This window comes from Actinia tenebrosa, unplaced genomic scaffold, assembly GCF_029948245.1.
Source record: "Actinia tenebrosa isolate PJP-AT-01 unplaced genomic scaffold, QUT_ActTen_1.0 PGA_scaffold2__45_contigs__length_23673736, whole genome shotgun sequence".
Classification (NCBI taxonomy): Eukaryota; Metazoa; Cnidaria; class Anthozoa; order Actiniaria; family Actiniidae; genus Actinia; species Actinia tenebrosa.
Genome location: NW_028292579.1, coordinates 13,145,023 through 13,168,251, shown reverse-complemented (window position 1 = coordinate 13,168,251; position 23,229 = coordinate 13,145,023). Strand labels below are relative to the sequence as shown.

Below are 23,229 nucleotides of genomic sequence, written 5' to 3'. Positions count from 1 at the left end.
TTCAAGGTTTACCAAATCGTTGTACTTGGAATCCAACAATAACAACGCGTTACTCTGGTCTCTTCTCGCAGGATTCTTTATTTTATCCAATCCCAGAACCCAGTTTTCCTGATTTGAATTGGGACGGCTGGACAAGTCGCTGGTCTTAAATAATTGGGGCCTCCATGCTTCGTGCCTACAGGCATGGCAGCCATCACCTCGTCCGTCACCTCAAAAGTTACCTGAGGCTCTGGGGCTTCCGTCTCGTGAAACATCTTAACGGGTCCATCCACTTTCATGGTAGGTAGCACATGCAATGAAAAAGGTCTTGGTCTTGATCTTGGGGCTGGTCCTGTAGTCATGATAAAAATTGAATAAAAGCCCATCGACTTGGTGCTCCTTTATTAGGTTTCACACCAGCATCATTGACCAATACAATCATGCCACGTAAACAAGGAGGCGGAGGCGGAGGCATCCGGCCACGTCAGAAAAAACAAACCTATGGCGGGCAAATAGGCGGAACCATCCGTTCCAAACCGCGAAAACAAAGCTATGGCCAAGTGGGAGGTAAACGAAAGAGAAGTAGAAAACGAAACAAACGCTCTCAGCAAGGCGGTCTCTTTCCCTTGTTGGCGCTTGTTCCGGCTGCCATAGCTGCCGCCAAAGTTGCTAGCCTTGACGCGGTTGGAGCTGGGGTGGGGTTTGGCGTCAAGAAAGGCCTAGAAAAACTCTAACCTACCGCTTACACCATCCAGTCTCATCATGGAAACATCCGATACCTATCACACCCGTCTCATCACCTCTACACGTGATCGTCTCAACTTTCATCAAGTTCAAGAATGTTCCTGTTTTCCACAAGACCTCCATCAACACGTGCCTCCGCTCCTGCTCATTCTCTTTCTCCTGGATTGCTTGGACGTCATCCATCCTACCGCCAAGGTCAAGGAAGAACACCAATGGTTGTCCGACAATTACAAGTCCCATGACTACGACCCCAAGCAATGCTACGCCCATATTCAAGAATACAAAGGGCACCTAAAACGTGTCATCTCACACGGAAGTACCGAACTCAGCAAAATACTTACCACCGGTCAATATTTGTCTGTTCCCACCTTCGACCTCCTGGCCATTCGTTACGGCATGGATGTGGCGCTACAAATGTGCTTGGAAAAAAAGAAAAATCACTAAACCCACCCAACTACCAGCAGTCAACAAGACCTCAAACTCGCGCTCTTACCACCCTTCATCAGCACCTCGATTCCTGGGGCTTGCCTCCCATTTCTGAAGATGACATGGCGCAAACTAATTTCGCAGAGCGCGCTAAAATCCTAGAATTCTACCTCGACTGCATGGACCTCGTGCATGCTGAAGGATCCTGTGACATTGAACATCATGGCTTTATCAAACCCAAGTACCTGTGGATCAAAGAACTTTACAAATCGCACAGCCCGCCCGATGCCCGCCGCTGGTTGCACTTTTGCAAATATCGCATCTTGGCGTTTAAAACAAGAAACATGGACGTCCAATCAGATTGCCTCGATGCTTCAACCATGGAAGCTTACAAAAAGGACGTGCCCCTCCTAGAACTCATTGGTGGTCTGGACTACGAACAGCACATCGCTTCTCGACGTAATTAACATGGCACTAACCCGCACAACTCAACACGTGGAAAATCGTATCAAAAAAGATCACTTTGACTATCTATACAACGTTCCTAGCCAATGGTGGGAAAACAAACAAACTTACCTCACGCCACGCATGCGCATCATCCTCCTTACCTTTCTTCTGGATTGCATGGACACCGTTAAAGACCTTCCCGTGGATACCCATTACGTTCCTTGGTCTAACCTTTCCAGCCGAAAAAATCAATGCAGGCGCATGCGCAACTTTTACCGCCATTGGCGTCTTTATCCCGCCTCTTATTCCGCACCAATCCAAGCAGACAATCAACTCTGGGTTCTCAGCGAATTCGTCCTCAACGTCCTTCGTGCTGGTGCCAACCCACGTGACATGATCAACGACTCTTGTAACCTGGCCATCACTCCCATGACCACGTGTTGGGAACGCCTCATGTGCGACGCTCAAAACACGAACCTCATTGACTTAATACGGCATATGAATTCATGGTGCAATTGCCCGGAGACCTAAAACCGCTGACACAGAGAAGGAACTTCCTACTTTACACAGATCTCTTTCAAAACACATCACAAAGACTCCAACCCCAGCATGAGTGGACACCGCAATGCCAGCCTGCCTCTTTGCCTTTGCGAAAAACCTTGCACCTTTTACTTTACTAACTCTCATGGTGAACTCTGTACCGCGGAAACCTCTACATTCTACGCGCGCAATATTACCTTCATTTGCAACCAACAGTATCCATGGTGTACCTTCTCATGTACCATTCACCAAAATAATTATCATTCCTCCACGTGGGAAACACTGCGAAGAATACGACACAACATCGATTCAGAAATCAACATCCATCAAAAACTATTCAAGGGTCAAGCTGACGCACGTGTCATCACCTGGCCAAGTGAATGGTCCGATGACGAATTCCATGGACCACCTGTTCCAGCGCCATGCTATCCTTCATCACCTGATGCTGTAACTCCTCCTACTTCCGTCATAACACCGCCACGTAAACGTCGTTCTATTGGCTTACCTAAGTCCCACCCCCAATCCACCGAGCTATATCAAGACCCATCTCAAACCTTTCCTCACTCAACTCCAGCGTCAGACAACGAAAACCAAAATCAAGACCCAGATCAAGATTACGATGTCTGAAGAGCAGTTACAACATCTTCAGTCACCACCACCACCACCACCGCCAATTCCTGCTCAGGCACTACCACCGCCACCGCCTCAAGACGAGTTTAGTCAAGTCAACCATCCCTGCTTTTGTGGCTCACCTTACACCACCGTCAAAACTAAGAATGCTACCTTCTTCAAGTGTGGCGTCAAGGTGGATTACAAGACCATCAATGATCGTCTAAAAAGCGCCAAAACCAAAGACGACAAAGCGCACGTTTATGCCACTTCCAAACTGTTATGCAAAATGTACATAAAAAAGGATCACTACAATGCTCTAGACAACCGCCTTTTTGGGCTTCATCCCAACTACCTTCCCAAGTGTACTGAACACAACCTTTACGCCAAAGTCAACGTCAGCAGTTCTCAAAAAAACAACAACCGCACCTTACTCGCGTGCTCGGCCACCTACCCGGATGTGTCATGTAATTACTTCGCATGGTGTGACGAAGTCATCCCTTCCCGCGAACAACTTCAGCAACAACTGGCGCCTCAACCTCTAGGACCCCCGCCAAAAAGAGGACGCTATGACGAAGAAGATGCTCGCTACATCTATTTCCTTCAGCAAACCAACCAACCTCCGCCACCCATTCCCAGAAATGCAGGCCAGTACTTTACTCCTGGTCAAGACCACAGAAACATAGCCAACCCTTCCTTCACCCCCTGGCAACAACCACAAGCTTCAGTATCCAGTTTCATCCCACCATCAACCTTTGGCAACAGCAGACCATATCCCGCTCCACGTCCTCCCATGTACAACACTTCAGGACTTTTTTAATTAGCTTTCAAAACTTAAAAACAAAACATGTAAACCACAAAGTAATTGCTTAGTTCATTAAATCTTCTTAAACTCATATCACGTGTATTTCCTTGCATTCCCTGGCGACGCGTCCCCACTTCCGCTTGCTTCTCATTGGGCAATCCATCCCCACTTACGTCACCACTTCTCGCTTCTCATTGGGCGATTCATCACCCCATTCACTTCCGTTTCCGGTGATTTGTCATGGCAACGTGAATATATGAATATATAATTTGTGCATAAATTAACCTGACCCTATACATAGACATTACTCACTACTTGATGTGACCCTTACAGGTACCGCATGCAGAAGAACAATCCAAGTTATACTTTTTACAAGTACATCAATTATTGTTGCAGTTTGACTTGGAATTGCATCTGATTATCTCAAGAAGTGCGTTGTGAGCTGCTGGACGATCTGTTTTGATAGGAAGCAGTTTGCCATCCACAATCTGCCTTCCACAATTGGAAGGTGTTAATGTGTTGTTCATTTTCCATTGTTGGAAGTAGAACACTCTCATGCTTTGGTATGCAGCTGCTCCAGATGTTGGTGATAAGTTTTCTGGCTGAACAAATGAAGATCCAGTAGAAACCTTTTTACAAAAAATTGTATATCGAAGCTCATCAAGAGTTTTATCGTTTATGTTGTTGTACATAGATAAAATCGCTTTTTCTCCAGCAGCAATCAGATCGTTCTTTAAGGTTGCCTGACATCCGAAAACTTTTGCCTGCTGACATCTATCCTATCTGACATCTCATCTATGCTGACATCTCATCTATTTTAAACTTCTTTAATTCCGTGAAGTCGAGAAGTGGTATCGCACCCAAGTATTACGGGGCCCCAAAGTCAACTTTGTTTTCTTGATGTCCCACATATTTTTTTTCGTAGATCTTAGTTTTGGCTCTGGCTTGAAAAATGTCGTGTACGCTTGTACTGTTTACGTGGTACAACAAAAGAATCAGCAAGTCTGTGTCTTCACCGACTAGAATAGTTGGAAACAATTGACTCATATCTATGGCAGTGAGCACAATACGAAGATCAGCGTCACCAGGATCATGAACTGTGGTAGTTGCAGCTGATTGAAGTTTTGCGCATAGCAGGATAAACCGTTGTTTTTTGGAGGCATTTGACAAAAAATGCTCCTTTTTGCCTTTCCTCTCTATGTCTGGTTGAAATCTCACTGTCTCCTCATATTGTCCTGTACGTCTCATGTGGGTACATTCCTTTATACTAGGGCCATCTTCATAACCGTCGAAAACAGTTATGACATTGCCGGGATACCTGAAACGTATATACTGGATGTATAAGTCACATATTTCATCGTACGCAGGCCCGTAGCTAGGATTTTTGTTGGGGGGGTGCTAATTTACAAAAAGTGGACCAACCATATACTTTATTTTTTTAAAGTCCCATAGGACGCATAGGTATAGATAAATTATTAAAGTAAAATTGATTTTTTTTTACTTAGTTTTATGTGAAAATATCATACCAGCCAAAATCTCACTTGCTTAAAAAGCGGACCTTTAGCTCGCGTGGGGGGGGGGGGGGGGGGGGGTGCGAACGCACCCCCTGCACCCCCCCTAGCTACGGGCCTGGTACGTCAGATCACGACGAGGCCATGAAACTCTGTGAAGTAGGGCACCGCCATCCAGCACAAACGCATATTCTTGCTTTGGAAGCTCAGACGGAAAATTATCTTTCACTTCCTCCCAGATAGCGTTGGCTATAGGCAAGCTTGTTTGCCTGTGGTGGCAGGAAAGAAGCATCAAAAAGTGCTGGAGGGTAACATTTCAAACTGGAACAGTTCTTTTGGAATGTCATACCTTCCGCGAGTGGAAACGTGAACGAACCTTTGGAACAGGAGCTGGGAATCTATTTGAACAGTCATCCTTTTCACATTGATGGTGGTCTTGGCGTCAAGCGTTACAGCTTGTACTTTCTTTTTGAAATTGTGTTCATGTACAAGCTTACCCTTCATTGAAACAAGTATACTTTCTCTTACTTGTTTGGCTTTATCTGCGTTGATCGTTTCTTTTGCAACTACGCCTGTCGAAATACTTCGTAGTGAAGGATCTGCGCAGAACGGATTTCTTGAGTGAAGATATGCAACTAATTCCATTGTATCTTTAAAGTCGCGCTCTTGTCTAGCTATTGATGTGTCAATATGCTGCTCACTAGTGTAATAGTCGACACCAGTTAGACTCTGCATAGCGTTGTTGACTGCTGCACACATAGGCATGGACATCACCCATATCAATCGCTGCACTTCTGTCATTCCACGCCCCCTGGTAAGACCGCCACTTGTTTTTACACTTCTCATAAGTACTTGCTCAATGGTCAGGTCAGTAGACAGTTCCGCCCAATATCTATCCACTTCTGCGCACGACATGTAGACCCTCCTGGAAAATCTTACACACTTCAGGGTTCTTATCTTCAAGGTCAGCCATCATTTGCAATATTGTGTCCCGAGGCAGCAAAATAGGGCAGCATTTCATGAACGGATTGTATGTGAAGGTCCCAATTGCCTTTTCTTTTAGCCTTTTGGAATTTTGTGAGGATATCGATCATATCCATATATTGCATCCATGGCATGGCAGTGTGCTGGCCTTTCATTGAATTTCTAAAACATCACTTACCTTTTCCGAAGAGAGGTCTGAAAATAAATTCAGGTGTTTGTTTTCAAATTTCTTAAATCTTCTCAATAGATGAAAAAAGTACTTATAAGAGATAGATAACTATAGAAGTGATTCATTACTATCAAAATACTTATTTTTAGGACCCATTTAATTATCTTATAATAAATTTACAAAGTATGGGCTTTCTGTGGTATTTACATTTGCATTTATTGAAAAATCTGTCCAGTTATTATCTTTTTTGTTTGAATATTGACAAGATTATACTTAATTTTGATATACGTGCCTCAGCACAATGTAAACTTAGAGAAAGAAACAAGTTTACATATATTTTTTTGGGAAATTGATATTTTCCCATTATTGGGCTTGATAATATGAAAAGCCGTTTTTAGGGATGTCCCACCGAAGGGAATTTTTGGGACTTTTAGTATGTTGGTTAACTTACCCTAACGGGTCAAACAGCATTGAGAAAAATTCTTTTGCAATTTGTTCCAGCCCCACCCCCCAAAATTTCATAGGATGACTGGACTATATGACGAATTTGCAATCTTAAAGAGAATTAAACTTATTATTTATTATTATTTCTTTAATGAAGACTCGGATCAAACAGTTCAATGATACAACAGGTTCTTGAAAAATCACTGTCTTGAATTAACCTCGCTAAATACAAACGAGAAAAATATATGAGAACTCTTAGAATTTACAATCTTTAAAAATGGATTTACCGTAATCATGAAATATGGCGTTCAAAACTCGACAAAATACCACAAAGCGAGGACAGTTTGTATTATTTTCCCGTCTTTGTTCTTGCATTTCAAAAAAATGAGGAAACAGGTCAATGAAGATATCATCAAAATTCTCGTTTGCCGGCGATGGAGCTGACATTTTTGATCTGAGGATTGAAAGAAACCGCGAAGGCCTAAATGTGATTCCTTGATAAGAACGTAGTCATGGTAACGGTGATATCTTCACACGTGACGGATATTATATCTGGATAAATCCTGATATTTCATCGATATCTATATAATAAACGGATCTCATCTTCGGGTGTTGAGGTGATATCTTTGAAGTGAGCGCAGAGAACGAGTAAGATATTCTCAACACGAGGAGATAAAATCTGCATCTTCAAGCGGCCATGTAATATTCTCGGTTTAACTATAATAGGACGTTTGCACGATGGCGTCATTGACCTCTACTACCAGACTCCCTTGCACACTTTCTTTTGTTCAGTTAATTAGCACCAATTGTCTTACTATTCTCATGAGGGAATACAAATTTAAATGAGAAAGAAAATTCGCGAAGTATCTTGGTAGTGGGAGTCAAATGACGCCATCATGCCAAAGTCCTATTATTGATGATATATAATTTTAGTGGATTTTTACTTTTAGCTGTGCGATTCCCTAAGATTTCTTACCAATGATGTTATGTTCACATGTCAAGATATCACTTTTTAGTAAGAAAGAAAAATAGATATTTCATTGATGATCATATATTGATAATACATGTTACTTCTTGTTCTTTGTCTCTTCTGGTTCGATCTTACAGGAGATCGGTGCTGATAAACAAAAGAAGGGATGAAAACGAATTTTGATTCAAAGGCTATCAGTACTTAAAAGCCCCACGTTGACCAGCTTTCTGAACAAAACCCTTTAATGTTGCTTCATCTAAGTGAGCAAACGCGTCTGTCTGGGATACTGCAGTCAAATGGTTTACACAAAACTGGAAACAAAACTCTTCCAATTTCTGTAAAGAAAGAAAAGAACTGAGTGAATTACGACAATACAGGAAGAATGGAATGGAAAAGTAAGACAAAAGGGTAGCGTGTGCGATGAATGATTTTAAAAAGGAGGGGGAAAAGAAAAAGGCTGATGCGAAAGGATCAAGAGAGCATAATTAAGGGAGGGAAACTTCTTAAGGTGACTGCCTACTTTTGCAAATTGATTTAAACTTTTTTTTAAACTTCTTAAAAATCTGGAAAGAAAAATTGGATGTCCCGAGCTTGTTTTCGAGTTAATCAGCATTTAATGGAAGCCTACGCGCGAGCTTTTGGAGCAAAACTTGCTCCACCAGAAGTGATTAGAAAAAAAAAAAGATTCATAAGATAATAGTTATTTGCAGACTATATGATTTCGCGAATGACGGCTAGTCAATCATTCTACAATAATACATGCCGGAATATTTTCGACAAAAAGACATAGAGATACATTGATTTGTCATATTTTGTATCTTCGGTGCTCTTAAAAAATCCCCTACAAAAATCTATTTTTTCATGCGTTAGAAATATAAACTTTTTCCAAAATGTTCATAAAACCTAGATTTTGAGGAGTTTTAACGAATGAGCTACTAAAAAAATAGAGAGTCCTGTGCAAAATTTGAGCCGGGTTTTGCCCTGTTTAAGCTCAAAACGCGTATGGTTCTTCAATAAAATCTTGTAGATTTTTCAGCGGTTTTTGAGCCGGCGGAACCTGGGAGAAACTAACATAAAACTAACTAAAGTCTACAAGTTCGTAAAAAAATACCCTGAATGTATTTAGCCATGAAATTTGGTTAGTTGACTAAGGACTTTTCTATAACTCACCTTTGCTTCGTATTTAATGGCAGCAGCCATCAGCATGGCAGCGTTGTCTACCGTGATTCCTTCTTTGATTATTCGCTCGCATAATTTTTTTAACTGATCCTCGCAGTAAGAGTTGGCTAAATCTAACAACCCTGAAACAAAGAAATCCAATAGAATGTTGTTTTGGGATATAAATAATAATTGCTGCAAGCCATCAGGAGAACAGCGAAACTAATCTTGGGTTACATGTCTATCTATGCCAGAGGAAATCTCGAGTTCTGAGAAAACAAAAGAAAATGAACTAAGAGAAGGAATCCCCGGGCCCCATCATGATCACTCGTTGGTGCTATTCTTAGAATCATTGACGCTAGTTTTAAAATTATTCGTGCTAATTTTAGAATCATTCATTTCATTGTTTTTTGTTTTGTTTTGTTTTGCTTTGCTTTGCTTTGCTTTGCTTTGCTTTGCTTTGCTTTGCTTTGCTTTGCTTTGCTTTGCTTTGCTTTGCTTTGCTTTGCTTTGCTTTGCTTTGCTTTGCTTTGCTTTGCTTTGCTTTGCTTTGCTTTGCTTTGCTTTGCTTTGCTTTGCTTTGCTTTGCTTTGCTTTGCTTTGCTTTGTTTCGTTTTTGTCTTTTGTTTTTTTTTTGCACGCACTTACTGAACACGCTCTACACTGTTTGCTTACGGTTTCTTGGGTTTTTCTTTTTTCAAATCTGCCCTGCAGTAGCCCAAACAAATTTTCTTGACAACTTGAAAATCATTTATTACACTAATTTCGACCTCCATGTTCACATTACATTGGAGGCGCACCATCTTCAGGGTATCTAACCTGTGACCCCCTGTCTACTCATTTGTTATGTGCATGTATATCGTGTGTGTGTGTGGGAGGGGAGGGAGAGGAGGATAGATCAGTGATTTGTCAAGGTTAGTGGGATGAAGTAAGAATCCTTAACCATGGAATCCTTGCATCCGTTATTTGATATTGGTGAATGCGTGTGTGAATGTGATGTAACAAAGCTTACCTATGGCATCTTCTGGTATCAGTTCTACTTTGTCTGTATACAAATACTTCAGAAACGCCTCATAAACGACGAATGAAAACTGGGTGATCTCGATGACACTGTCAAAATTAAACGCCAACAGTCACAAGATTGACGCAAAATAACTAGCTTGTTAGGCGTTTACTAGTGTAACACCAAAAAACTTGACGAGTTTGAAAATATTATATAATATTATATTCTACCATATAAAAAGTTTGGCTTCGGTGTGTTACTTACTCTTTTTCATCTTCTCCCCAATGCGACTGAAACATGGTGCGAAAATGTTCACATCTATGAAATACAATGCCAAAAACGTTGTTAGAATATTTGATTACGATATTCATGACCATGATTTCTCATGGTTGATATTACAGGTTTTCTTAAACAGTTTTTCATACTGCTGATCCGTTAGCGCGGCTGGACTGCAAACTCAATGACTTTAAGCAGGCGCAAAACGATTCTAACACTCCCTATGACCAGACAATGTGGCCATTCAAATATTCCCTTCCATCACACGTCGAAGTTTGTAAAACTTTACTGACCTTATTTTTAGTACAGCCTTGTGAACATAGACTGGTTTTCCTTCGATCATGAAAGTCAGGTCACTTGTTTCTTGGTCGTTGAATGCTTCACCTACACACTTGCCTACTGTTCGTGTATCCTCGCGTTCTGTTTGATGCAAAAATTGTGTTTACTAGATATGAAGATAAGTTATTCGTTTAACAGCAATAAATGTAAGCAAAAAACTTCAACATCAAACACTGGACCAGGAAAGGCAGCGATCAAATGAGACAAAAGAACAGCAGCAAAAATGCAATGCCAGCAATAGCAACGGTGCAATAGCACACCTAAATAAAACAAATAAACAAACAAAAACAAAAGTACAATATGCAAACCATTCAAACAACATCTGGGCTGATCCAAGTCAGGGCACGGCTAACTCAAAGATCGAAATTGATATCTGATTTAACGAGTTATACAGTAGAAGAAAACAGAAGAAGAGTTAGCGGACTAAGGTCAAACGTCGAACTTCACATGAGCCGAACCTAATAACATCAGAAGACCGTTTTTTTTTTATTCCTTTTTTTCAATTAAGTTCGGCTCATGTGAAGTTCGACGCTTGACATCTGTAAAAAACTCTACTTACAGAGGTGGTTAACAGCAATGGAAAAAGAACAACAGAAACAGCGCGGAGAAATGGAGAAGGTCTGAACAGCTAGCAGAACTGCAGGAGCAACCACTGATAAAATTGTAATTCTCGTTTTTCGCAACAACAGCGAATGCAGCTAGGCAGCCAAAGCAACGATAAGTAAAATCATAAGGATATGTAAGTTAGGGGCGACTAAAACATACCAATGACTAAAGGTTTATGCATCAATGGTGGCGAAGAAAAACAAGCAAAGACTTCGTTCATCTTGGTAAAGTTTGTTTCTGTTGGAGTAGTAACCGCTTGACCTCGGCAGTGTCCCCACATGTACAGCTAGAAAAGGAAATAACATATGATTTAGTCTGTGTACGCAATCTAAAATGGGAAAACATTGCACTTGGAAAATGCAAAAGTAACCCCCGTGTTCAAGGAAGGCGAAAGAACAGAACATGACAATTACAGACCTATATCAGTCCTACCATGCATCTCTAAAAGTCAGGAATCATTCATGAATCTAGAGTTACAAGCTTATACAAAGGAAGTCGGATTAGTCCAACAGCACCAGAACTGGATTGGTTAAGAAGTTATCTTTCCGAAAGAAGTCAAATCGTCTCATGCGTAGGTACTAACTCGACTAAGTCTGAAATCTTAACTTAAATCTTAATTGTCGCAAGACCAAAGAAATGCGGCTTATTCACCTATTGGGCACTCTTAGTCCCAACGGGATTAATGAACGCTTTATTTTCAACTAACCTTTTCTTTTGTCTTTTGATTGTTTGTTTTTGTTTCCTTGCCTACCTTGCTCTCATTGGTTTCTTTTGTCTTATTCCATCATATATACACTCCTTTCTACCACTTCTTTCTCTTTTACTCCGACGAAGGACTAGCGTCCGAAACGTCAGTAAGTTTTTTCATCTTTTCACGGTGTATAATTTACCTTTTCATCATTACTAAGTCTGAAATCTCTGAGTCCCTCAAGGGTCGGTTCTTGGACCAACCCTCTTTAATGTTCATACTTTCAAAGCAAGCCAATCAAAACGCAATTTTTAGAGAATTGATACTCACTTTGCCATTGGCTATGCAAGCAACAGAAATGTGACTTGAGGGACTTGCAGCAATATCTATAAATCTGTCAAAAACAGTTTTACAAGGAACGTTTATTAGCGCTTGAACTGTTACCACTTTTGAAGATCGTGAAATAGGCCCTTTGCAGTTAACGGTCACGTGTCTGTACTGGAGTTTTAAATTTTTGTTTTTATTTTAAATTGGGTGATTTTCTTAAGCTACTCGTAAAGAACTGAATTAAACGATGTGTAACCAGTGTGTTACGAAATGCAGTTTTATTACGATCTCTCGGAACAGGTTGTAGAAAGTGTGTTCAGAATAACTTATTCAGTTCTTAGAATAACTGATGAGAAGGTGCTGCCTTTGTAATTACACTTACAAATGGTCAGATCTTCACGTGGCTTGGATGACCACGTTAATGGCGGTCCAGTCCCTAATCAACTACAGACGTTACAATTTAACATCCTGGGGGTGGGGTTGTGCCTCGCATGTACTCGTTCGCGCCCTATCCTTTTGTGTTGCTACTTTGATAATTCTGTTTGTTTATGTCCTTGTTTTGTTTTCATTTTCTTCACAAGATCTATACATACCTTCCTTTGTCACTAGCGATCTCCATGGGTTTAACAAGATGGTTTTTATTTCCCGTTCCTAACTGACCATATGAGTTGGCTCCCCAGGCAAACAGTAAGCCAGAGTCACTAAGGCCTAATGCGTGCGCATATCCACATGCTATCTGAGTGTAACAAAAGTGATATACTTAAAATATAAATTCCACACTGACAATAAGGAAATAGGGAAGCACGGGTGGCGGTGTGAGCGCTCGCCTCTCAACAATGCGACCCGAGTTTGAGTCCCGCCGGGTTCGGTGTTGTATATGAGTAGAGTTGTTTGTTGGTTCTCTCCTGTGCTTTGAGGGTTTTCTGGGTTCTCCAGTTTTCCTCCCTCTGCAAAAATCAACTCCTAAATTCCAATTTGATCACCGAATGAGGGTCACAGGTTTGTTAGCCACTAAGTGGTACTTTGCTACCCTCATAAAAAAGGACTTTATTATTATCATTATTATTACAATAGATTGATGCGCTATCCATACCACTACATTACTGACAACTATTACCTTGACCATGAATATGCCTCCAAGGCCAGTAACTTTATATGGGCAAGGCTGGTTAGTGTTATTACCAACACCTAGTTGACCATTACCATTGTAACCCCAGGCAAAGATCTGCAAAATGTAAAAATAATCTAATTTGTCAATTCAATTTAAAATTTAAAATAGGTTAACAATAACTTACTGTAATAATGAGAATGTGAACACAAGGTATATTTTTCACTTTGCATCGTGTTCTCCTTGATTCCAAAAATGTAAGTGTATGATACAAATGTCAATTTAAAAACAGAAGTTGAAAAATCTCCTGCTTAAATCATGTATATTTGCGCTTGGGGTAAATAAAGAGTATCACGTTACTTGCTGTTTTTGATTGTTTTAAGGAGCAGAAAATAATGGTTGATCCTTTTTGAAATAGCGGCTACAATTTGTTAAACAGCGACACAGAAAAGATTTTTTTAATGGTAGCTAGGACAGATGTAGATGAATAGAGCTTTTAAGTTATACTAACATATTTCTGGATTCAACTGCTCACAAAAACTGCTAAAATAAAGCAAAAAATGTTCTTAACAATTTAACCTCAACCTGAAACAATTTATTAGAGCTTTGGACAACAAATACTGTCATGAAGAAAAAAAAATTATAACATTGCTTATCATTTTGGACCCAGAAGTAGCATTGTATTCCATACAAGTGATGTCACACTTAAAAGCTTTATATTAAAGGTGAAACTAGCTAAAACACTAGCTAACACAGTGATAAAGTTCCATAGTTCCAAACTTTCTTACACTGTTTTGTAGGTTATTAATTTCTTTATTATTCACAATTTATAATCAAGTATTTAAAAACAAAATTGCATTGTGTATAAAAAATGTTATACCTCTCCTGTATCAGAAAGTGCCATAGATGAGGTCTGACCACAAACAACTGAAACAATCTTCCTGTTATCTGTCAAGTGGTATATCAAGATTTCACTGTCCATTGTGATAATAAGTTACAAAAATGTCTTTATAGCTGGACTGTTCATAATTGTACTAAAGGATTTTTGTTTGTTTGTTTGTATGTTTGGTGGAATGTGTGTGACAGACAGACAGACATATTTTATTTGGCATTTTGCACAGTTGTTCATCAACTAAGTTAAGAGCATATATGTATGTTTATGCATGTGTATAATATTGACATGTCTGTGTGTGTGTGGGGGGGGGGGGGGGGGGGGGGCAGCCAAACGAAAATGTTGCCTGTGTTGAAGGGGGTAGGTCTGGGACCATGTATGCATTTAAAAATATCATGTTCTCCTAGATAACAGCTATTTCTTAAATTTTCAAGGTTGCATTCCCAGGCAAGAAATGGGAAGAATGTGCATTTAACACCTTAGTGAACTTCCCCTAAGAATCCGCCCACTGCACTTACATTTATTATAAGAATTCAGACTTACTTAAAGCTGAGGCAACTTTTCTTGGGCTGCTTTGGTTGGTCATTGAACCTGAGCCAATTTGCCCACAGTTATTATATCCCCAAGCATATACCTGAAATAAACAACCACTTTATTAATGTTTTTTATTTTCCCTACTTCATTTCAAAGTTAAACACAGAGCTTTAATTTAATTGATGATGTTGCAAAGCATAGTCAAATCATGTACAGAAAAGGGTGTAGAAGACACACAGACATCACATCCATTAAACCACCTTTATAAATCTATCAATTATGGTTAGCATGAGTGGCATTTGCCGCTAACGCGTTGTCTTTCACCACTGTGAGTCCAAAGGTTTAGGTCACTGGTTTGAGACCTGAGGACACCATATGTGAATTGAGTTTGTTTGATTTGTTGTATTGTTCTCTCCTATGCTATGAGGGTTTTCTAGGGGTTCTCTGGTTTCCTCCCTACATAAAAATCAACATGTGAATTGAGTATTGTGTGCATAGAATATTGAATGAAGTGGGAGTGCATGTGAGCAAAAAAGTGTCCCTAATTAGTGTGAATGACTAGACACTTAAATAAAGAAAGTTTTTTTTCTAAGAATTTATTTTACTTATTCTTAATTTAGGTGCTGATAGAAATTTCCAGGAAAAAATCAAGGTTGCTTACCTCTCCTTCTGAAGTTAGAGCTAAAGAATGGTGACTTCCACAGGCAATTTGGGTTATTACTCTGCCTTGTAAAACTGGAAGGATTGTGGGAATAAAAACAGGATTCTGGCTTGTGTTGCCATTTCCAATTTGACAAAAGCCATTATGGCCCCATGCATACACTTCTCCTGTTTCTTCAACAATTCAAAGAAGTTGCAATAATTATTTCTCTGCATTCATTTTCTACATGGGTTGGGAATTAGGCAAATTGTTTAATGTTTATTATTACTTAGATGCAAAACTACGGCAACCATTAATTTTTTTAGACTCCATTGACCTCTTAGATGGTTATCAATAAACTGACACATTTTTGTAAAGATAAAAATGGATTGCAATTTGTCCTTAAAGAAAATATTTACCAATCCTTCAAAACAGATGAAAGTATTTTCCCAATTTACCTCTTTTGCATTAGCCATCAGGTGGTATATATTGTATTGGATTGTGTTACAGCGCCAAAAAGTCTTGACATTTTTATCAGATTTCTGTAATATACTGACTTTTACACAAATAATTATCATATGCTTGATTTGTTTAGTTAACTCCCCAAATACAAGCAACATATCATTTTTCTAAATTGATTGAAGCTTTTGTTACTGGTATTTAGGAAAACAGATAAACAAACCAAGCAAATAATTTGCAGTACATTTGTAATTTGCAGTACATTTGTATGGGAAACTGAGAACGCCAAAACTTTTTGGTGACACAATCCATTACAATTTATACCATGTGATACCAGTGCAAAAAAGGTGAATTATCCCCTTATAATACTCCAGATTTGAATTTGTTTACATCATCAGTGGTTCTTTTATGTCCCTCCAATATTGTTTAGTAATGATGCAGGGACGGCGGAGCAGTTTTTTGATTGGGGGGGCTCAATAGTGACATTGTATTGCAAGGTGTGCGTGGGGGACTGAGTTTAGTAAAAATGTATTAAAATTTCACAAAAAGTGGGGGGGCTAAAGCCCCCCTAGCCCCCCCGGTTCCGCCATCCCTGTAATGAAGTGTGGAGAGATGGGACTGTCATTTAAAGTGGTCATCCGAGCCACTTGAAAGTCTAACCATTTGTAGATGTAATTACAAAGGCAGCACTTTAAAAGTAAATTCTCCTCAGTTATTTTAAGACCCTGAATGTTGGTCTGGCCGGAACTTAACCACAACCTCCCGCACAAAAGTCCAATGCTCAACCAACTAAGCCATCTGGCTGGCGGTATCCCAATAATATTTTCCTCAGATCCCCAAAGCCCCTAATACGGCCTCAATAATCCCCTTCATGGTTCCTCTGCCATATTGAATAAATTTTATCATAATGAACATGATGAACAAGATGAACGATAAGTTGTCTCTTGTCCTGTTGATAATAAGGGCGCTGTCTTCTAAGGGGCCATTGACATGGAGAAAAATTGTCCCTAGTAGAAGGGACACCTTTCTACTCGAGCCAACTATATCTAGCGTTTATATGGAAAGAAGTTGTCCTACAAATGCGGGACAACTATAGGTTTCAATGGATGCTCCAATAAAAAGTTGTCTCGGTTAGGCGAGTTAAAGTGTTTACATGTTGTCCAGGCACCAGGGTCACTCTCTTTCACAAAGGCTTTCAATATGTGACTTACCATTCATCTTGTTTTGATGTTGACTATTATGATTTATTCAAATGGTAGAGGAACCATGAAAGAGACCATTGTCTCCCTATCATAATGTCCATCCCGGATCTATCACTGATACATGTACTGTACCAGAGTATTATCATCCTTTTTAATGAATAAATCCCTTTTATACTGGAAAAAGCAAGACAAACATCTAGACTAGACAAACATCCTGTATATCTCTCCCTCTAATTAGTCCTCTGTATAGTCACCCCTCCACTTACCTGTCAAAGCTAGCACATGAGGACCAGATCCAAAAGATAAATCACAAAGTTTTTTATGACAAAGTGTTTCTACTTTTCTTGGTAGTAGACAGTTTTGTTGATCTCCCACGCCAAGACAGCTACTAAGATTTGATCCTATACCAAACACTTCATCATCATGAGTAACCAAAATAGCTTCATTGCCAGAGTTACCAAATACTAATGCAGTCTTGATAGAACAAAGAAACTCTTCTGGTAAGAGACTGAATATTGGCCATCTTATGAAATCTGACATGCTTGGATATTCTGCTCATATACTGTTAGTAAAGTTATCTGTAATCAAAAACCAATTTAGAAAATGTGTACTACGTATTCTGTTGGAGAGAACTTAACAATTATAATAAGCAGCTGCTATAAGTTATGGAATTACTCAAGCTATGAAAAATGAAATTCATTGTTTATAGTCCTCCAACTTGAGCTGCACTGGAAACTGATGAACGAGGTCTGAAAAACAATACAGACTATAGTAAGAGCTATAGGAGATTGTTTGGAAATCAAGATCACATCGGAAGCTGTCTCCACAATATCTACATTGTGCATGGTCTTCTTTTGAAAATTTGGGGGCATCAAGACGAGGAAAATGGGGAATGCAGTGGCTATTCTTATGGCAACCGGATTTTTCTCCTCTGACACTTAGAGGGAAAAAAATCAATGGCAGGCAAGATTCGAACACGGCACTTTTGGCACCAAATGTTATTTATTACAATGCCTATCCTAACCCTAACCCTAAACATATTAACTAGCTGAATTCGCTAGCATGGTATGCTTTCCGATTTTTGTCATATATTTAAAGTAATATCAAAATATTTCAATATTTGTACGAATAGAAATTGCAAGTCGGCGTGGTTACCGTACGAACAGCCATTGCAAAAGGGAAAACGAGGAAAAAGATTTTGGTGGAGCGTAAATTTTTTTGAAGCTCACCTTAGCTATCTAACCTTAGGTATTCTCGATGTCTAGAAGGCAGGCTGTTTATAAACATTATGGGGAATTCATTTAACGGTATATACTTCATATAAATATGCCATATAATCACCTCCTTCTTTAGATCATCATGTATATCAGTATCCATTGTTGTCAACTGTATTAGTATCCATGTCTATCCCTGGCTATCCAACATTATCCATGGCTATCCGTATGTATCCATAGCTATCTATAGGTATCCATAGGTATACATAGGTATCCATCAGTATCCATAGCTATCCATCAGTATCCTTAGGTATCCATGGTTATCCATAGGTGTCCATCAGTATCCAGGGCTATCCATAGGTACCATCAGTATCCATCAGATTTCATAGGTTAACATAGGTATATCCATAGGTATCCATGGCTATCCATGGCTATCCATAATGAAATGTAAGTGTGCGAAATAAAGAACAATTGTAATAAAAATATCGCTGTAATAGTTGTAAAAGAGTAAATCAAATTGGGTTGAATTCTTATCGTTATTTTGCAATTTTGAATTCTTTTCGTATTCAAGCGGTGAGCGCCAAAAACTATTTTCTTGAAAAAAGCCAGGTTGTTGCACAAGGCTAAAATCTTGTTATTCAGAAAGTTTAACTTGTTTGGAAGTGGAGATGACCAATAAAAGTGGAATCAAAGTGTTAGACCCAAAGCAAAAATTTGATTCGAAAATGAGGTTTAGGTCTTCATTTGCTTATTTCCCATATATTTTCTATTAAAAGGCCTGACAAAGCTACATTCTAACACAAATGCAACAAAACATCTATGTACAATTGAACATACCGCTTTAAACAAGCATTTTATCATAGTACATCAGTTTCTAACTGTTCAAAAAAGGTTTTGAGTTTTAACCCAAAACGAAAATTGGGATCAAAACTCATTCGAAGGTCTAGTTTTTGGCGCTTTTTGCCATTATTGCTTGTTACTGAAAAAAATTCCCTTAAGTATTAGGCCTGGGTCTTTCTCTATATCACACACTGAATAAACTCAAAAAAGAAAAGAAAGAAACACATATATCACAGCATTTATTAATGAAAAACCATCTCAACTAACAATGTCCAATGTATATATCTCTAACGAGGTTGATTATTAACTTTTGCAACAAAAAAGTGACTCCTATTTATAATCACACTTATAGTACACTCAACAAAATTACTTGACTCTGATTGGTCGAGAGGAGTACAATTATAGCGTTAATTGTACTCCGTAGGAGTACCGAATTAAGTCGCTATGGCAACACGGCCAAAACAATATCAAAACAATTATTTTCTATCATTTTGTACTTAAAAAGCATAAATAAAATTTTAAAGCCGTAAGCACTAATCTTTTTTATGCATTTCAGTTGCACGACGGACTGGAAATCGGCCGCCAAATAGACAAAGATGAACGGCGTCGCTTCGCATTTTTTATTGAAATTTTGTTGAGTGAACTATAAACAAAAAATCGCACGATCTTCTCGTACAATTTGGAATTACTTAATCAAAAAATCTTGAAAAAGAATATACAGGGCTCCCACTATAGAATAATATCTATTAATAAGTTATGGGTTATTTATATTTAATAATTATGAATTCACCAATAAACTGTATAAGATAGAAGATCGAGGCTGGTTATATTGAAATATGTGTTATTTTCTTCTTGCAAACTCAGAATTCATTCAAAACCGAAAAACACACAAGCACAATTAATTCATAGAAAAATCACACACATTTCAAGTACCTCTCTAACGAATTTGATAATTAACTTTTACTAGCACCTTTTACCAGTACTTTTGAAAGTAAATAAGCTTAAGGACCTCAAAGAAAAAGTAAACATTGAACGCCGAGGAAAAGTCACTGAATGAAACACATCTTGAAAAATTCATAAGCCACCTATAAGTATTTATCAATTAACTATAGGCCATTTAATAATTTTAAATTTAAGATAGAAACCGCGCACAATATATAGATAATTTATGGGGCTCGCTATATATATTGAAAAAGTTTTCGTCTTCTTTTTCCACAATCAAAAACAAAACAAACATTTACCATCCTCATAAGCTGCTGTATTACCTTTAAATGTAATAACACCCATAAATGTAATACCCACCATAAATGTAATAAAAATCAACCAAAAAGGTAATAACAGTCAACCATAATTGTGATAATCGACCACACCATAAATGTAATAATCAAAACCCACCATAAATGTAGTAACCCCTCCAACCATAAATGTAATAACCAAGTATTCAGTCCGGAGAGTCAAACAAAGTGTTCAATCAAGAAATATGAGGTAGAAGATTCCAGAAGATTCAAGGCAAACAATACCCGCCAAGGCACTAAAGGATATCAAAGTTTAAAATTTCTGGAGCTAAATCGTTTGCAGACCAAAGTTGTGTAGAGTAGCCTTGTCGTTACGATCTTCTGAGATTAAGTTTTGTTTTTCACCCAAACACAACATACTCCTCCTTGAGAACGCTTGGCATTTCTGGGCCTACCTTCGTCCTCTGGGGCGTCGTGAACCAGGCCCGGATCTCGCGTTCTCTTGGACGATAAATTGTTTACCTTTTTATAAATGACTACATCAATTCTGAACATGCACTCATGTCAATTCAGGGTTAGTATTAAAAAGGGGTAATACTATAACCGTGCTGAAAATGAAAGCAAATAATCGGAATTCGGATGTTGCACACCGATAGCACTATCTTACGCAAAACATTGGAGTCATTGGGCAATGTTTTACAGCATTCCCCTTTTTAACCCTAACCCTAACCCTAACCCTAACCCTAACCCTAACTGTTGTTCAGGAATAAAGACTTTTTTGTATTACTTTATTCATTTAGATTTAGATAGATTTTTATTGAAAATTTTATCGCAGCCCATGGGCTGAGTTACGTAATTATGTACAAACAATAAAAAATATATATAATTATAATAATAATGATAATAATAATGATAATAATTAAAAAACAATAATAATAATAACAATAATAATAATAATAATAATAATAATAATAATAATAATAATAATATAGTAGCAATATAAAGTTGTAGCAATAATAATTCTAACAAATATTTTACATATTTTTTATATATGTTTCTTGATTGAACACTTTGTTTGACTCTCCGGACTATGTACTTGTTTATTCCATTTATGGTTGGAGGAGTTATTACATTTATGGTTGTAGGAGTTATTACATTTATTGTTAAATTTTATTACATTTATGGTGGGGTCGATTATCACATTTATGGTTGACTGTTATTACATTTATGGTTGTTATTATATTTATGGTTGATTTTTATTACATTTATGGTGGGTATTACATTTATGGGTGTTATTACATTTAAAGGTAATACAGCAGCTTATGAGGATGGCAAATGTTTGTTTTGTTTTTGATTGTGGAAAAAGAAGACGAAAACTTTTTCAATATATATAGCGAGCCCCATAAATTATCTATATATTGTGCGCGGTTTCTATCTTAAATTTAAAATTATTAAATGGCCTATAGTTAATTGATAAATATTTATAGGTGGCTTATGATATTTTTCAAGATGTGTTTCATTCAGTGACTTTTCCTCGGCGTTCAATGTTTACTTTTTCTTTGAGGTCCTTAAGCTTATTCACTTTTAAAAGTACTAGTAAAAGTTAATTATCAAATTCGTTAGAGAGGTACTTGAAATGTGTGTGATTTTTTTATGAATTAATCGTGCTTGTGTGTTTTTCGGTTTTGAATGAATTCTGAGTTTGCAAGAAGAAAGTAACACATATTTAATATAACCAGCCTCGATCTTCTATCTTATGTAGTTTATTTGTGAATTCACAATTATTAACTACAGTTTAATATACCATTACTTATTATTAGATATTATTTTATAGTGGGTGCCCTGTATATTCTTTTTCAAGATTTTTTGATTAAGTGACTTTTCATTCAATGTTTACAAGTTCTTTGATATTCGTAATTTTGTGTGATTATAAATGTCACTTTTTTCAATTGCAAAAGTTAATAATCAACTTTGTTAGGCATCAGGGCAAACGTCGAGCTTTCCATGCACCGAAATCATTAAAAACAATAGATATCAGGTGATAATTAGGTGATATTTATATATTGGACATTGTTAGTTGAGATGGTTTTTCATTAATAAATGCTGTGATATATGTGTTTCTTTCTTTTCTTTTTTGAGTTCATTCAGTGTGTGATATAGAGAAAGACCCAGGCCTAAAACTTAAGAGGAATTTTTTTTCAATAACGAGCAATAATGGCAAAAAGCGCCAAAAACTAGACCTTTGTGTGAGTTTTGATCCCAATTTTCGTTATGGGTTCTGTGGCGGATTTAGGGGGGTTTCATTGGGTGCTAATGAACCCCGCCCACCGGCTGGTACCTTGGATTTTTTATATTTTTTTAAATAAATAAATAAAAGTATGGTACTAACTCATGAGATTTAATATGAAATGGGACTGGTGGATGGGTTATCCTTATCAGGAGCGCCCCTAGGCCAGTGATGTGCCTCATGGGAAAAAGGATGATGCAAGAGAACGTTATTGTTGTGCCGAGATTTGCAAAAATGAATCCCCCCTCTTATAGTCCTGGATCCGCCACTGGGGTTAACACTAGTACTCAAAACCTTTTTTTTTAAAACAGTTAGAAACTGATGTACTATGATAAAATGCTTGTTTGAAGCCGTATTTTCAATTGTATAAAGATGTTTTGTTGCATTTGTGTTGGAATGTAGCTTTGTCAGGCTTTTTTTATAGAAAATGTATGGGAAATAAACAAATGAAGGCCAAAACCTCATTTTCGATTCAAATTTTTGCTTTGGGTTTAACACTTTGATTCCACTTTCATCGGTCATCTCCACTTCCAAACAAGTTAAACTTTCTGAATAACAACAGTTGTACAACAGTCTTTCTTCAAGAAAATAGTTTTTGGCGCTCACCGCTTGAATACGAAAAGAATTTCTCTTAAAGTGCCTATCACCCTTCTGACAATATTCTCAGCATTGATTCTACATGGGGTAAGATGTTGAATAACCCGAAAAAATTACATAGTTTGAGTGCGGCTTCTTGAAGTTATGAAGGTCTTTCCATGTCACATGCTAATGCTGTGACGTATGAGGAGGCATT

At 38.1% G+C, this 23,229-nt stretch overlaps 1 protein-coding gene across 4 annotated transcripts; it reads right to left on the bottom strand.

Annotated features, from left to right (window-relative positions):
- Positions 1 to 6,785: 6,785 nt before the first annotated feature.
- LOC116300078 (RCC1 and BTB domain-containing protein 1) lies at positions 6,786 to 18,232 on the bottom strand. Of its 4 annotated transcripts, none has more exons than XM_031708861.2 (15): positions 18,202 to 18,229; positions 17,536 to 17,609; positions 17,127 to 17,438; positions 15,221 to 15,393; positions 14,569 to 14,659; positions 14,014 to 14,081; positions 13,143 to 13,250; positions 12,619 to 12,761; positions 12,029 to 12,092; positions 11,170 to 11,296; positions 10,359 to 10,485; positions 10,054 to 10,107; positions 9,799 to 9,896; positions 8,799 to 8,929; positions 6,786 to 7,963 (listed from the first exon to the last, which is right to left on the bottom strand). In XM_031708861.2, exons 3-15 carry the CDS (start codon positions 17,398 to 17,400, stop codon positions 7,823 to 7,825), a joined length of 1,599 nt encoding a protein of 532 aa, XP_031564721.2. In that variant the 5' UTR covers positions 17,401 to 17,438; positions 17,536 to 17,609; positions 18,202 to 18,229; the 3' UTR covers positions 6,786 to 7,822. The 4 variants fall into 4 exon arrangements, with proteins under 4 accessions (XP_031564721.2, XP_031564705.2, XP_031564728.2 ...); XM_031708845.2 differs by lacking the exon at positions 18,202 to 18,229 and adding an exon at positions 18,090 to 18,178; XM_031708868.2 differs by having other exon boundaries at positions 17,127 to 17,609; positions 18,202 to 18,232.
- Between the last annotated feature and the right edge of the window lie 4,997 nt (positions 18,233 to 23,229).